The sequence below is a fragment of the Lissotriton helveticus genome, chromosome 1_1, assembly GCF_964261635.1.
Source record: "Lissotriton helveticus chromosome 1_1, aLisHel1.1, whole genome shotgun sequence".
Lineage (NCBI taxonomy): Eukaryota > Metazoa > Chordata > Amphibia > Caudata > Salamandridae > Lissotriton > Lissotriton helveticus.
This window is the reverse complement of record NC_136057.1, coordinates 1,153,417,618-1,153,431,660: the sequence shown is the minus strand read 5'-3', so window position 1 is coordinate 1,153,431,660 and position 14,043 is coordinate 1,153,417,618. Positions and strand designations below refer to the sequence as shown.

General features: G+C 44.1%; 1 protein-coding gene across 6 annotated transcripts in view; it reads right to left on the bottom strand.

The window, feature by feature from the left end:
• The window catches only part of TRABD (TraB domain containing), a 188,315-nt gene that overhangs the window by 96,497 nt on the left and 77,775 nt on the right, over positions 1–14,043 (bottom strand). For all 6 annotated transcript variants that reach the window (XM_078678972.1, XM_078678970.1, XM_078678977.1 and 3 more), the window contains exons 4-5: positions 6,367–6,533; positions 3,236–3,376 (exon numbers count right to left, since the gene is read on the bottom strand). In XM_078678972.1, coding sequence (XP_078535098.1) covers positions 3,236–3,376; positions 6,367–6,533 — 308 coding nt within the window. The remainder of the gene's footprint in view (positions 1–3,235; positions 3,377–6,366; positions 6,534–14,043) is intronic.

Genomic DNA, 14,043 nt, shown 5'->3' with positions numbered 1-14,043 from the left:
GGGCAACTGAACGTTCAAGACCTCAGCTGCCCTCCTCATCACCATAGCGAATAAGTGACCCTTTTACGTAACCAAGGTAGGGGGAGAGATCAGGCAAGTGTTTTTTGTGGTGTCCAGTCCATTGGGCTGGGGCATCTGCCATATCCATACACTAAGGAGTCTATTAGGATGGCGGGCGGATCGCCATCCTCCGTACCAATCTGAATTCATGAAAGTTTTACATGGGGTACCACAGGGATTGTCTATTAGTCCCATTTTGTTTAATGCTTATATGCAACCCTTGCTGGGAATTATCATAGCTCATAACATCAGCGTGATGAACTACACCGACGACACGCAGCTTTTGATATCCCTGGATGGTGCTCAGGCGGACTCACTGGAAAGCTTTCATGCTTGTATGCGAGAAATGGCAAAATGGTTGAAGGAAAATTAGCTCCAGTTTAACATTGGGAAAATGGAGATTCTACAGTGCAAGGTGGGGGGGGGGGAAATCACCCAAAGTCTGCCAGCAGACTTCTGGCCTCTAACATCAGATGGCACGTTGACACCAGTGAACACGGTGCGCAATCTGGGGGTCTGTTTTAATGAAAATAATATATATTTTTTTGCGCAGAGTTAAACGCCCCAACCCCCCCTTCACCCACCACGTCCTGACGAAGACCCACGCAGTAAGGATCCACCATCCTACACCATCCGGGTCGAAACGTAGACATCTACACCCTACAACCAGGAACTCCTAACCCTAGTTTGATATATTAATCATTATAGGAGTATCTTCTTAGTGAATTTTTTGTTATGATATATGTCACTTTCCACGGCCTTTCATGTATGTGGAATTACGTTTTGAACTATGCATTATGTTGTTTTTGAATGTTAACTAGTGATGTATAATCCAGTGAAATACATCCCCCTCCCTGCACCTCCCCCCCTCCCTCATTGTGGGCGCATTGAATTTTGTATATTTTACGTCTGATTTCTTAACATTGACTGTTTGATTGGTACAGTGAATATTAAAAACACTGGTCACCTTCATTTAATGTGTTTTCTAAATTCATTTAAATAGTGTGTGTTTCAAAATAGGAATTGTGTTCTTGGTCTGGGACCCCCTATATATAACGCTATTGATCCCCCAGGTCCCACTGACTATATGGGTACAACCCCCCTTGTATAACATTTCCATGGCGGAGACTCCGCCATGGAAAGGCATTCGGAGAATGCCTTTGGGGCCCGTTGCAGGCCCCCAGGGGGGTGGGGAGTGGGTGGCTGCACTTGGGGGTTACCCATGGTACCCCACGACAATTGCATGCACAAAGTGGCAGACTCCATGCGGTGCCTGTCACGTTATGCATGCAAATGCACAACATGCCCTTTTTCATTGTGGCGGGTGCTAAATACAGCTCCGCCCGCAACAATGTGAAATATACAGGATGCGACCGCCATGGTGGCGGTCGCATCCTAATTGGAGGTGCGGGACCGCCGCACCAATGGCGGCCGGTCCCAGCACCGCTAGGGTGGCGTCGAACTCCAGTCCGCCCGCCATCCTAATAGACTCCTAAGTTTCCTCAGAGCCTTTTAAGGGTTAGTAACCATAAGGGTCCTCAGACCGTTCCCATTCAATCCCAGCTTGTCATAAGAATAAGGTACTGGCTCAAACATGAGGAGTTTGACCCTAGTTGGTGCCAGATGACGCCAGTCCCCTCTGTGTCAGAGTCTGGAATGATGATGGGGTGACACAACCAATGGGTGTCAACATTAGAGCGCGAGTCAGGGAAGGTAGAGGGTTCAGCAACGTTTTTTCATCAGTTAGTGCATCCCTGAAGCCCAAATGGCACTGAGGGCAAGTCCAACGGGGGAAAACATTATGGGACCCTCCCTGAACCGTGGGCACCCAAATATAAGGTGAATGGCCACAAAATTCTTTAAGCTGGACGGGGTCATTCCGGCTCATGGAAACTCAGGAAGGAGCAGAGACAAAGCAGGCTCCACCACAGAGCTAGGCCCCAAGTGCAGACGGCCCAGCGACTCTTCCTATGACTTGCGCAGTCAAGTCGAAGACCTTAGACTAGGACTTCATTTGGTAGGACTTACTGAGTTTCCTGATTACTTTGAATGGTACGACAATCAGTGGGTGTGGCTCTACGAACAATCTCTGGACCTTCCTTGCAACCAAGATCTGGAATGCTGCGGGGGGTTGTCGGTCGGCGAGGAGTTTGAGGGACCACTACCTCAGCTCCTTTGGATGCATGTCACAGCAATCCTCGAGTCGTGATTGCACCAGAGGCAAACTAAATGGAGGTCCGTCACCGACATCGGATGGTGATAGTTACCACACAGTTTGAAATATGCCTTTTTGGTGGGCATCCTAACACCAGGAGACAAAGTCTTGAAACAATCTTTGACAAAAGTCTTGAAACAGTCTTTGACAAAAGGTCAAAAAGTGACTGGGGATAGCTCTTTAGACCTGTACTGATTGAGAGGAAAGAAAGAACTGACATCAGTGCACTGGGGTGAGCGTCTATGTAGACATCGTGCATGTAGACAATGCCATAGGAGCCGAATGAGGTGGCACTTATATAGGCACCATAAACGTCACTTCTGGTGCAAATGACACCAACAAAGCAACATGGAGCCATACAACACCAACTATGGGGAATGCAGCTGTACTGCTAGTCAAAGTTTCCAGATCCAGTCCGCCAACAGGACAATATTCGAAGGTAAGAAACCTGTGGTTAGAAGTCTCTATCAGATCATGCAAATTTAACATTGCACCCATATGAAAATGACAAGCGAGTCTGTAGTTCATATAGGTGCAGGTGGCAAATTCAGCAAAAATTGGTCCACTTTTAAAATCTAAATGGGAATGTGTCTGAAACAGGTAAATCTCTTGTTAGCAAACCAACAAAGAGCATGATAGCATTATACAATGAAGAACTACTGACACAATAAAAATTCACTTAGCGGCAGGGGAAAAAAAGAAAGTTTTTTATTTTATTTTTTCTGTACTAATGATGTATTAATAATATTCTAATGAAGATATCTGAAGGGTTCATTTGTAACTTGCCCCCCAATCAAAAATTAAATTAAAAAAAAACCCTGTCAAATCTGTTTCACAGTCATATTGTAGCAGTAACTCCCACAGCATACCATGTGATGCACTGGTTATTAAACACAGCATGTTCACGGTGGGCCTCACATAACAACAAGTCCAGAGAGTGTGGTTTTGAACATGTCATACCTGTTTTATGGCTTGCTGAAGTTTTTCAAAGTTAATTTCTTTGGCTTCCTTGAGTAAAGTCTTTTCGTCCATCTTTAACATGGATACTCTGTACTGGCAAAGCTCGACCACCACAACATCAGGTTGTACCTCCTGGATTGTCTACAGGAAAACAGACAAAGATGTAATCACAAATAGAAAACAAAAATTCATATCTCTGCAAATGTTTTGTAAACACTCTAAATGCATTGATGTAAACACAGAAAATTACTAGGTGGGAGTCTTTTTGGGCTACCAACAATGTAAAACTTTTTCAAGATGCAAGCTGTTATTAAACAAAAAAGCACTTAGACTACAGCCTACGATTTTACTGAATAAATTGTGGTATGTACTATAAAAGATAATGAAGCAGTTTGGAGTAAAGAAAATAACTTATTCAAACATTTTCAGATTTAAACACAAGGCATTTTTTAATAGAAGAGGCACTGGTGGGATGTGCCTTACAGGACACGGCCAAAAAGAAATACATTTGTTTGGGCTGTTGACCCGGAAGCTGTTCGCTGGATGCAAGGAGGTCGGACTAATTTCACAAGGTTTTTAAACTATCGGCTGTAGACGTGCCAGAACAAACATAACAGATCATTCGCTATATATTCATCAAAACAACGGCAAAGACCAGATTTTATATTTCCGATCATGCCGCATCATCTGGCTGTTTCGTTGTTACAGTTTATTTTTATTACTGAGCTTGGGCACAATTAATGAACATTGATATAACGGTGATTCAGAAAAGGGGGTGGTGATCAACAGAGTGTCTGAATTAAGCAGACCACTCTTACCCAGTCCAAAGATAAGGGCTTGATCCATCACCGTTATTTAGCTCACTGCCCCATCCCAGCTCAGAACCTGGCTATATGCAAATTAGTCTGTCCCTGGCCCAGTGCATCATGGGAACAGGGCAGACCAAACTACCAAGCCAATTCTTCACCAGAAAGGAGACAAGCTTCCGGGGACCGGTTTCTGCCATTCCAGGCGTCGTCGGCCCGGCTTGCTTGAATCCTGATGGAGAAGTGAGCAAGGGACTCATGTCTGAGTATACCCTTCCACGCTTATGGTGGACAAAATGATTCAGAAAAGGGGGTGGTGATGAACAGAGTGTCTGAATTAAGCAGACCACTCTTACCCAGTCCAAAGATCAGGGCTTGATCCATCACCGTTATTTAGCTCACTGCCCCATCCCAGCTCAGAACCTGGCTATATGCAAATTAGTCTGTCCCTGGCCCAGTGCATCATGGGAACAGGGCAGACCAAACTACCAAGCCAATTCTTCACCAGAAAGGAGACAAGCTTCCGGGGACCGGTTTCTGCCATTCCAGGCGTCGTCGGCCCGGCTTGCTTGAATCCTGATGGAGCAGTGAGCAAGGGACTCATGTCTGAGTATACCCTTCCACGCTTATGGTGGACAAAATGATTCAGAAAAGGGGGTGGTGATGAACAGAGTGTCTGAATTAAGCAGACCACTCTTACCCAGTCTAAAGATCAGGGCTTGATCCATCACCGTTATTTAGCTCACTGCCCCATCCCAGCTCAGAACCTGGCTATATGCAAATTAGTATGTCCCTGGCCCAGTGCATCATGGGAACAGGGCAGACCAAACTACCAAGCCAATTCTTCACCAGAAAGGAGACAAGCTTCCGGGGACCGGTTTCTGCCATTCCAGGCGTCGTCGGCCCGGCTTGCTTGAATCCTGATGGAGCAGTGAGCAAGGGACTCATGTCTGAGTATACCCTTCTCCCTTCCACGCTTATGGTGGACAAAATGATTTTCTGAATCATTTTGGCCACCATATGTGATGGATCAAGCCCTGATCTTTGGACTGGGTAAGAGTGGTCTGCTTAATTCAGGCACTCTGTTCATCACCACCCCCTTTTCCGAATCATTTTGTCGACTTGCTCATTGCACCATCAGGATTCAAGCAAGCCGGGCCGACGACGCCTGAAATGGCAGAAACCGGTCCCCGGAAGCTTGTTTCCTTCCCAGTATAAGAATTGGCTTGGTAGTTTGGTTTGCCCTGTTCCCATCATGCACTGGGACAGGAACAGACTAATTTGCATATAGCCAAGTTCTGAGCTGGGATGGTGCAGTGAGCTAAAAAACGGTGATGGATCAAGCCATGATCTTTGGACTGGGTAAGAGTGGTCTGCTTAATTCAGGCACTCTGTTCATCACCACCCCCTTTTCTGAATCATTGATATAACGGTGGCTCCAACGAACACTATTAAATCCATAAGATTTTTACCTCAAAAGGTTCTTGATGAGTAGAATATGTTCAATTCCACACAAATTTGTTTCGTCAAAAAGTCTAGTACAATTGAATACTAGCAACGTTTTTAAAGAGCTTCTAGAAAACTGTTCTGAAGAAGGTGTACAATGTTCTATGCACCGAAACGCAGCGTCCACAACTCTGTTTTCTTGTGATTTTTATTATGAAATGTTTTTAACCTTGATTGTATATATCCTTTGGTTTTAGCATTCTATGTTGCACTGAGTTATTAGTATTGTATAGTATAAGATTATATGGATTTCTGATTTCACTCTGAGCACCAGCACTGTGTAGTACCCTAGGTACAAAATCAATTTTGAATAGGGACTCGTTTGTGTTTTTTTAATGTACCTACCCTGTCCAGGACTTGAATGTAGGGTATCTCCCCTGTTTTTCCTTTTCAATCTAAAGCTGGAACATTATTTATTTAAGGCTCATTTCTCAATATTTTATCTATTTTGTCCCTGTAACTTTATACATTGTTTGTGTTATATTGTGGAAAATGGACGAGGAATTAAATGGAGGGGGCAAGGACGGTGAATCTGTAATGACATGTTTTACTAAAGATACAATCTCAAAAAATACATGCTTAAAAATGCATACTTTTCTGGTAACAAGGAGTAGCCAAAGCATGTGGATCTATGGAATGTTCCCCAGCAGGAGAATGGAGTAATTAATCACCTTTTCCATTAGTTACAAAAAGGTATTCTACTATTTTCTTTTCAAAAAATGAATTAGCAGTCAACTCAGGTTTGGTTTAATATTACTTTCTGCCACCTAAAAAAAGAAACATTAAACATAAAATGCGGTTGTGTAGCTCTGTCAATACCTTCACTACATCTCTCTTGCTGCTGTCACTAAAGTGAGCCGTGCCAACTATGTACACTTTGCCCCCATCCTCAGTGACTAGTTCCGTCACAGTTTCTGGAAGGTTTGGCTTTTTTTGTCTCCTTTTCATTTTCATCCCCCAGAGAAGTTTAAAAGCATCTGCATCCGCTAAAAAAAAAAAAAGAGAAAGAATTGAAAAAATAAGATTCTCTCAATATAGCAGGTTCCATTCCATTGTTACAAGAAATAATTATAACCAAAGCCCCACATTTCAGCCTTTTTGTAGTCTCTATGCATTGCACCGATCAGAAGCACTCTTTATTGGCAGCGAATCTAGAATAGTGTGATATTATGAAGTTCAACTTATCCCAAACAAAGCCACACATTTATCAATCACGCTGGTTATTGACAATCGGAAGGAAAATGGTTGAAATCTTATAAATAGGTGTAGTAATCTTGTTCATCTTATTCTTTGAATATGCCTCTGCAGATACCTCAATGGAAATGGAACACTGAGAAGGAGCTAACAATGTGGAAAAAAGCATGAGAACCAATAGAAAAAGCGAAGGTAGAGAGATCTTTCAATGCATGTCAACGCTTGGTTAGAATTCAACACAATATATAAAGAGTACCTTGAAAGACAGGCATAATGGAGAACTCAAAGCGAGGGAAAGAAACAGATAAAGACAACAATTGCCCATAGGTTTGTAAATGTTAAGCCACTGGATTCTCTGTTAAGTCACATAGTTATTCTATACTAAGTGAGCAGCATTTTTTAGTTTGTTTCACCTGTGATGGGTTTCAGACAAAACAGGAAATGGAGGCTCTAGCTAAAGAACAAACTTCAAAATAAAGAAATCTCAAGCCTGAGGGGAAAAGGATTCCTGGTGGATATAAAAAGTCTAAAACTGTTTGGACTCCCTAGAGTGCGTTGTGTAACCATAGGAAAATAAGTTTCAAATGGATCTGAAAAATGATGCACCCTTGGGAGTTTATTAACATCTTTATGGCCAAACTACAATGCTTCATCTTTGTGACATTAAAAGGCTAATAAGGTAAATGGTTAAGCCTTCTTGAATTTTCCAGGACCAAAATGCAACTTCATGAATATCCCATCACAAAAACAATGTTATACTTAAAGGGAACGCATTTTAGGGATGTAGTGGACATATATTGCTAAATATTTATTAATAAGGGTCATATTAAATATTTTCAAGAATGCAAGTGACTTAACCGCATGCGTGCGGCATGATTCCCCCCCGTACGCTGGATTTTGCGAAAGCGCACTTTACATGACGAGCTGGGCTCGTCATGAGCGTGCGAGGAGGCTACCTCATGACGAGCCCAGCTCGTCATGAGCGTCGAAGGGGTTAAGGATACTTAAATCTGAATGAGTGTAATATAAGCATTGGTATTTTAACCCAGACATGAAGCAAAGGCCAACAAGTCTCTTTGTCTTAAAGCACCTGGTTCAGAAATCCTCAGGCAACAAAAGGGTCGATCACAGTCATTTATAATGGGAAGAGAGACAACCTTTCCAGATCAAATGGGAGAATACTGTGGCTAGAAAACTAAAGAAGAAATGAGGTTGACTGGATGGTGTAAATCCAACATGGAGACGCTTGATTCAAAATTATAAGTACATGTTATTTTACCTTTCTGAGTGTGAAAGCAACAGATCAAAACAAATAGAATAACTGTGGTCAATTAGGCAATATGCTACATAAACATGGGTGTTGCACTTAATTATGGGATTTTCTGGAGGTGAGTGGGCATTGTAAGCTCAAATGCAACTAATCTCAACACGGATTTGCATTAACATAGCACTCAGCGGGGTAGACAACAACACATAGCAATTGAAATTGCCTAAAAGCAGCTTGAGCTCACAGCTATTGACAACCAATAAAGAGATGTGGCTAGCCATATTGTGGAAGAACATAGCCATAGAGCAGGCAACCTATGCACTACAAGGAAACACTAAAGAAAGGTAGCATGATATGGGAGCTATTTCTGAGCATCATGGAAAAGGAGCTGACTAGAAGACCTACTCGTCAGTCATTTCTTGAAATGTGATGCTAACAGGTCGTAAAAAAGAAGCAGTGTGAGGATGAAATGGAAAGAGCTGGTTTTAGGTTTGGAGCTCAGATTGAAAATGTCCTTCAACACAGGCTGTATATAGCAAGGTAACGGGGTTTTGCTTAGTGATCACTGGTCATTATGTTGAGGCGACGGAGCACCAAAAGAATCAGAAAATATCCTTCTTTGGAGCAGCACCGAACTAAGTGCACAGAGTGCCTCTGAAAGCTACATTGGTGGATACGCCTGGATGAAAGAAGCCAATTGTCATTATTTGCTTGTATTACAACAATTATTATAAAGGTTAATGCCAACAAGAATGCGTCTGGTGTCTCGCAAGGTGAAGCTCAGTCTGTGGCCACATGAGATCAAGATTGAGCAGGTGGTGACCAGACAGTAGTTTCCTTCCAGTGAAGAAGCCAGAGAGCGACCAATAGTCAGGGAACTGATGAGCATTGTTTCTAGGGATGTTTATTTGGCGGTTTAGTACTGGTAAAAATTAAACCAAATCTTGAGGTTACTTGATTATGGTTCAATGAGATAGCCGTGAGTTAGTTGCTATCACCTCTGGGCACCACCCGTCATCACCGGACCACCAGTCAGAGTCACTGAAGGACCTGTGATCAAAGTCAGCGCTGCTATAAACTGATTCACTGGGGGCGGGTGGACAATGAAGGGTGGTTGCTGAGTTGGACGAACGTTTAGCATGATGGCAGCATGGTTCTGAGCTCCAGCCTGCTTGGCAATTGATCTCTAGAAATTCTGGTCAGTGATGAGCAGAAACTGTCACTGGGGCCGGGAGAGGGCTGTGGCTGAAAAATTTGTGGGCACCCTCCAGCTGTATATTCAAGATACCTGACAAGCAATAAGATTGGGAGAACCACACAAAAAGAGCTTGGCAGAGAGGACATGCATTTCTGGGGTCTGTGCCATCACGGAACACCAGTGATAATCGAAAGAGGGACATGGCCTGGATTTTCAGTTCGTCACCTTCGAAAGGTGCCTGTTGCACAGCCTGGAACTTGTTTGCCAGGGGCAGAGTGTAGGCGTGTTGTGTAGTTCCTACTAATCCGTAGGATCTGTGCGTTTGTTTGGACAACATACTCTAGGAGCTTGGTGCCTAGACCGATTCCGGACTCCCTCGCAGGATATGTTGGCCTAGAGACCAGCTAGCTCACAATGACACAGTAAGACCCCCTAACCTTACCAGGGAGCGGATTATTTCTGGTAACCACTGAACATGACAACGCTAACCCCTCAGGCATCGTGGAAACAGAGCGGAACCTTTCGCTCAGTCATTCGTACTTACCTGTGCTCAGAGAAAAATACAGAATGCACAGTGGGACGTTTTCAATATATTTATTGAACCAACGTTATTCTGGCATAGAATACATGTGCTGCGATAATCAGTAGAGAGAAGCAGATAAGTAATTTACAAGCACCAAAAGCGCAAACGGTAGATACAGTTCTATCATGGTGCCAAGACAGTGTATATATGAAGGCATTTAAACAATGCAGTAATTGGGTGTTCTCCTACTATGAAAACCCTACTCTGCGTGTGCCTAGAGTGTGTGTAAGTGTGTAGCCAAGAGTGCCCCCAAGGGAAGAGCCAACCCCATTTCCTATTGAGAGGGAATGTAGGAGCCTGTCTTGGTCACAACTGGACACCCCCTCACGGAGATGTCAGACCCACTGCGTGGTGACGTCTCAGCATGCAGGAACCCTTGGTGTCAGCTGAAGTGCCTCCTCCACTAATCTATCGGGATGCTTTGTGTTTGCAAGACTAAGGGCACTGCAGCGGGCTACATTCCCCACTTTCCCGTTGCCGCCTGATGACACTCTGGCACTCACGTCCATTATCCTAAACTCTTCAGGGGCACATGTCGTGTCCAAACTCTACAAGCTCTGCCTGTCCTCACTTCCGGTGTCTGACGAGGCGGTGAGAGCCGCATGGGAGCTAGATCTGGGCATTCAGATAACTGACGACCAGTGGGGAGCATGCTGTGCCATGACCAGGGAAGTTTCAATGAACAGCAGGCACAAACTTATACATTTTAAATTCCTTCGTCGGCTTTATCACACCCCGCGTTGGCCCACAGGATAGACCCGACTCGTCCCCATACTTGTCCTAAATGCAATGCCCCTCAGGCTGACTTTGCCCATCTTGCCTGGACTTGCCCGAAGCTGCATTCTTATTGGGTTGAAATACACGACACACTGGGTGCGATCTTGGGTCTGTCCCTGTCGGTATTTCCGGAGATTGCCCTGATGGGATATATGTCAAAGTTTCCCCGCACGCTCCGCAAACTGGCATCGATCTGCTTCCTTCTGGCCAAGAGGGAGATTGCGCTGCTATGGTGCTCGAGACGTGCTCCATCAGTTGCCGCTTGGCTAAGGAGTGTGGCATTCTGCAATGTAAATAGTGTGGAGTATTCTGACCAACTCCCGGCCTCCTCCCGCCCTACAGACATTTGGGGTCCGTACCGCCAGTACCTTTCACGGAAGACACTAGAGGCTCCCTCCCAATCCTTGCATCCCAACACACCGACCGGGGTGGGCTAGCCCTTGGATCCCACTTTCCACGTTTCCACACTGGCTGTGCCTCTGCGACTGTTGACCACAGCCTTTTTGATGTGGAGTTGGGTCCTGTTAGACCGGGGCCCGATGTGGTTCCAGGTGGTGGGGGTCTTCGGGCCGACGCGGGTGATGGTTCTCGCCATGCTAACAACACCAACTTTTCAGCGCTTTCAGACGCATCGGTGCTGTATGAACTACTGCCGCTGGCCCAACGCATTCCTGGGTGGAATGGCTCCTGGTATACGTTCCCAGTGCGGAGGGCATTGGCAAAAATGCTGCTAAATGTGATTCTGATATATTTACTGTACTAGTCTTGCAGTCTGATTATAATTATTGTCGTCCCTTTTTATTCTTTCTTTGCTTTCTGTCTTATGGGTATGATTTACTTTGTATTTCAGTTGCTTTATTGGAAAATGTTTCTACTGTAACAGTTTTCATGCTGTAAGGTGCAAACCAGATGATTGGCTTGCTGTACCCATCCACCTGTTAATTGAGCTACTTACCTGCCGTAAGTGCAGAATTTGTACCATTACTCTGTTTTTCTGCCTATGATACTATGGTTTGCACACCTGCCTCAATAAAGTGTTAATAAAAAAAAAAATCTATCGGGATGCTCATTATTTATAATAGAAAGCAGCTTTGCGATCTACGTGTGGATTAGCAATGTTACGGATATGTAGATAGCCCAGTCGCCCCGTGGATGAAGATAGGAAGGCATTTGTACAAAGTGGCCTAGGACATGATGTTCGAGGCATTGTGATAATTTTGTGCGAAGCGAGATGTGTAAACAAGGTATTTTTGGAGAAACTAATCCAACCTTGTTCTGCATGCAAATATGTGCAAAAGTTCAAAGCTGAAAAATAGGACAATGTAAGAAATAAGCTGCTTCGCTACATGGGCCTAGATCAGGAAGAGAAGAGGAGAGGAGAGCAGTAATAAAAAGCTGAAGCACAGCAACACACGGGTGAACCGGAAGATATTGGAAATGACTGAAGAAGCAGCAACAGGGTCCAACTGATTCCGGCCAGGTTGGTGTCATTTGGGCCTCCCATAATGCATTGAGTAATGAACCTTGCAAAGAGACACCCTGGCATGAGGTGGGTGAACCTGGCCACAGTATATTCAAGATGCTGTTTACAGACGTGCAGTACTAGTGTGGTAATCCAAACACTGCAGTGTGCTGAGAGATGATAGGTAGCATTCTCTAGGAAAGCCTCATGTTGTATCTCTTAAACCCAAACCTTCATTTGATCCATTGATACGGCTGTACTCATTAAGACTTACATGCCATGAAGGTGGGTATTAAAATGGGGGCCCCCGCTGGCAGGATCAAAGAAACCAGTGGCCTTGCAACATGCTATACAACGTTAAAGAGACTCCAGTCTCTCCCAGTATGGATGCACTTCTTTACCCTAAAGGCCCAAGACAAATATTAGGTGAATACTTCAGTCCCAGACTGGATCTACCCACCACAACAGGAAGTGACAGGGGAACAAAAGACACCCATTAGTCTGTATAAATTTGCATTTATCCGATAAACACAGAAGTAACCATACCGCTCCCTTAAAAATATCTGGCCCAAGGTCCCTGGCCCTTGCAGAACCACAGTCCACCCTGACAGAGGTCATAAAAGAGGCTCATAAATGGAGAGCTGAACTGGAGCACAATATAGACTCAATAAATGTGACCCTTATTTTGCTGCATACAAACTTCACAAAAATCTTGGAGTAGGGGCAATGAATCAGGGGTTAAAGGAAATTGTGTCTGGGATGAAAACAAATTCAGGAAATGGCCAAATCTCTTTCTGCAGAGTTACAATAGCTCAACTTACAGTCGAAAATGCTGGGGAAAGAAGCCAAAGAACAGCATTCAATTTGTAGACATTTTGTAGCAGGAGGATGGAACCTACACAGAATTGTTAACAGAGCACTGGATTCAGAGCACTGGATTCAATCAGTCCTGAAACCAAAAGACCCATCTGCCTTTTCTTCATTAGAGCCCACTAAATCACTGGCCACCCACCGTCATCCAGAGTTTCTCGGAGAGCTTTAACAGCTAAATTTCTAACCTGAAGGACATGCCATTCTCCAATTTGCCCAACAAACGGGACCAAACCTTTAATTAAAAGGCTATGGTATTCTTCTTTGCTAACTCATCCCAAGCTGTGCAGCAACATAAAAAGGAGAATTTTGATGCTACAAAGAGAACGTTGAGTGGCATGGGATTGAAATACATGATAATGTTCCCAACAGAACTAAGTCCTCACGGGAGGAAAAGATGGATATAAGACACCTCATTAGGTATGGCACTGGCTGCAACGATGAAAAACACATGTTCAATCAGGGAAAAGAGTGGAATATCAGTTCATCTTTATGTGCGCCATGACACGGAGATGCTTGGATCAGCGGACAATAAGGGATCACTGGTTGGTCCTGGATAAAATAACTGACTTGCCTGAGAGAGTCAAAAAGGGCACAGGAGAAAAACATGCTCCTGATACGCAAAGAGAGGACACTGAGTAAAATGAGACAACAACGTCTCCACATATGTGTAGGGCACGTAAATCACATAGGGCCCACATATGGGATGACAGAAAATATCCTTGCTACTCTGACTAACCACGGACAGTAATTTAACACTAAACCAAATACTCCTCCCTCGTAGCCCCCCCCATAAAAAACTGGTACTTGAGGCTAAATATTTTCCTTCTTTAAAACATATGGTGTAATTCACACTGATTTTTTTTCAATCTGAGGATAGGAACTACATGCACAGGTGTAGCAGGCTGTTTTAACCCTGCTTTGCGAAAATATGAAGTATGGGGGGGATATGTGGGTACAATTCACAGTTGTTCATTACTCAAGTGGTCAGTTGGAGATACCTCCCATGAATATTGCACAATTTGCTGATGCACTGGGGCTTCGAGAGGTCTGACAGATACACCACGGGACTGAGCAACAAAACAAGCATACATCACATCCTATCCAGGATAGACTATTTAATCATGTCAGAAGAGTGTGAATTA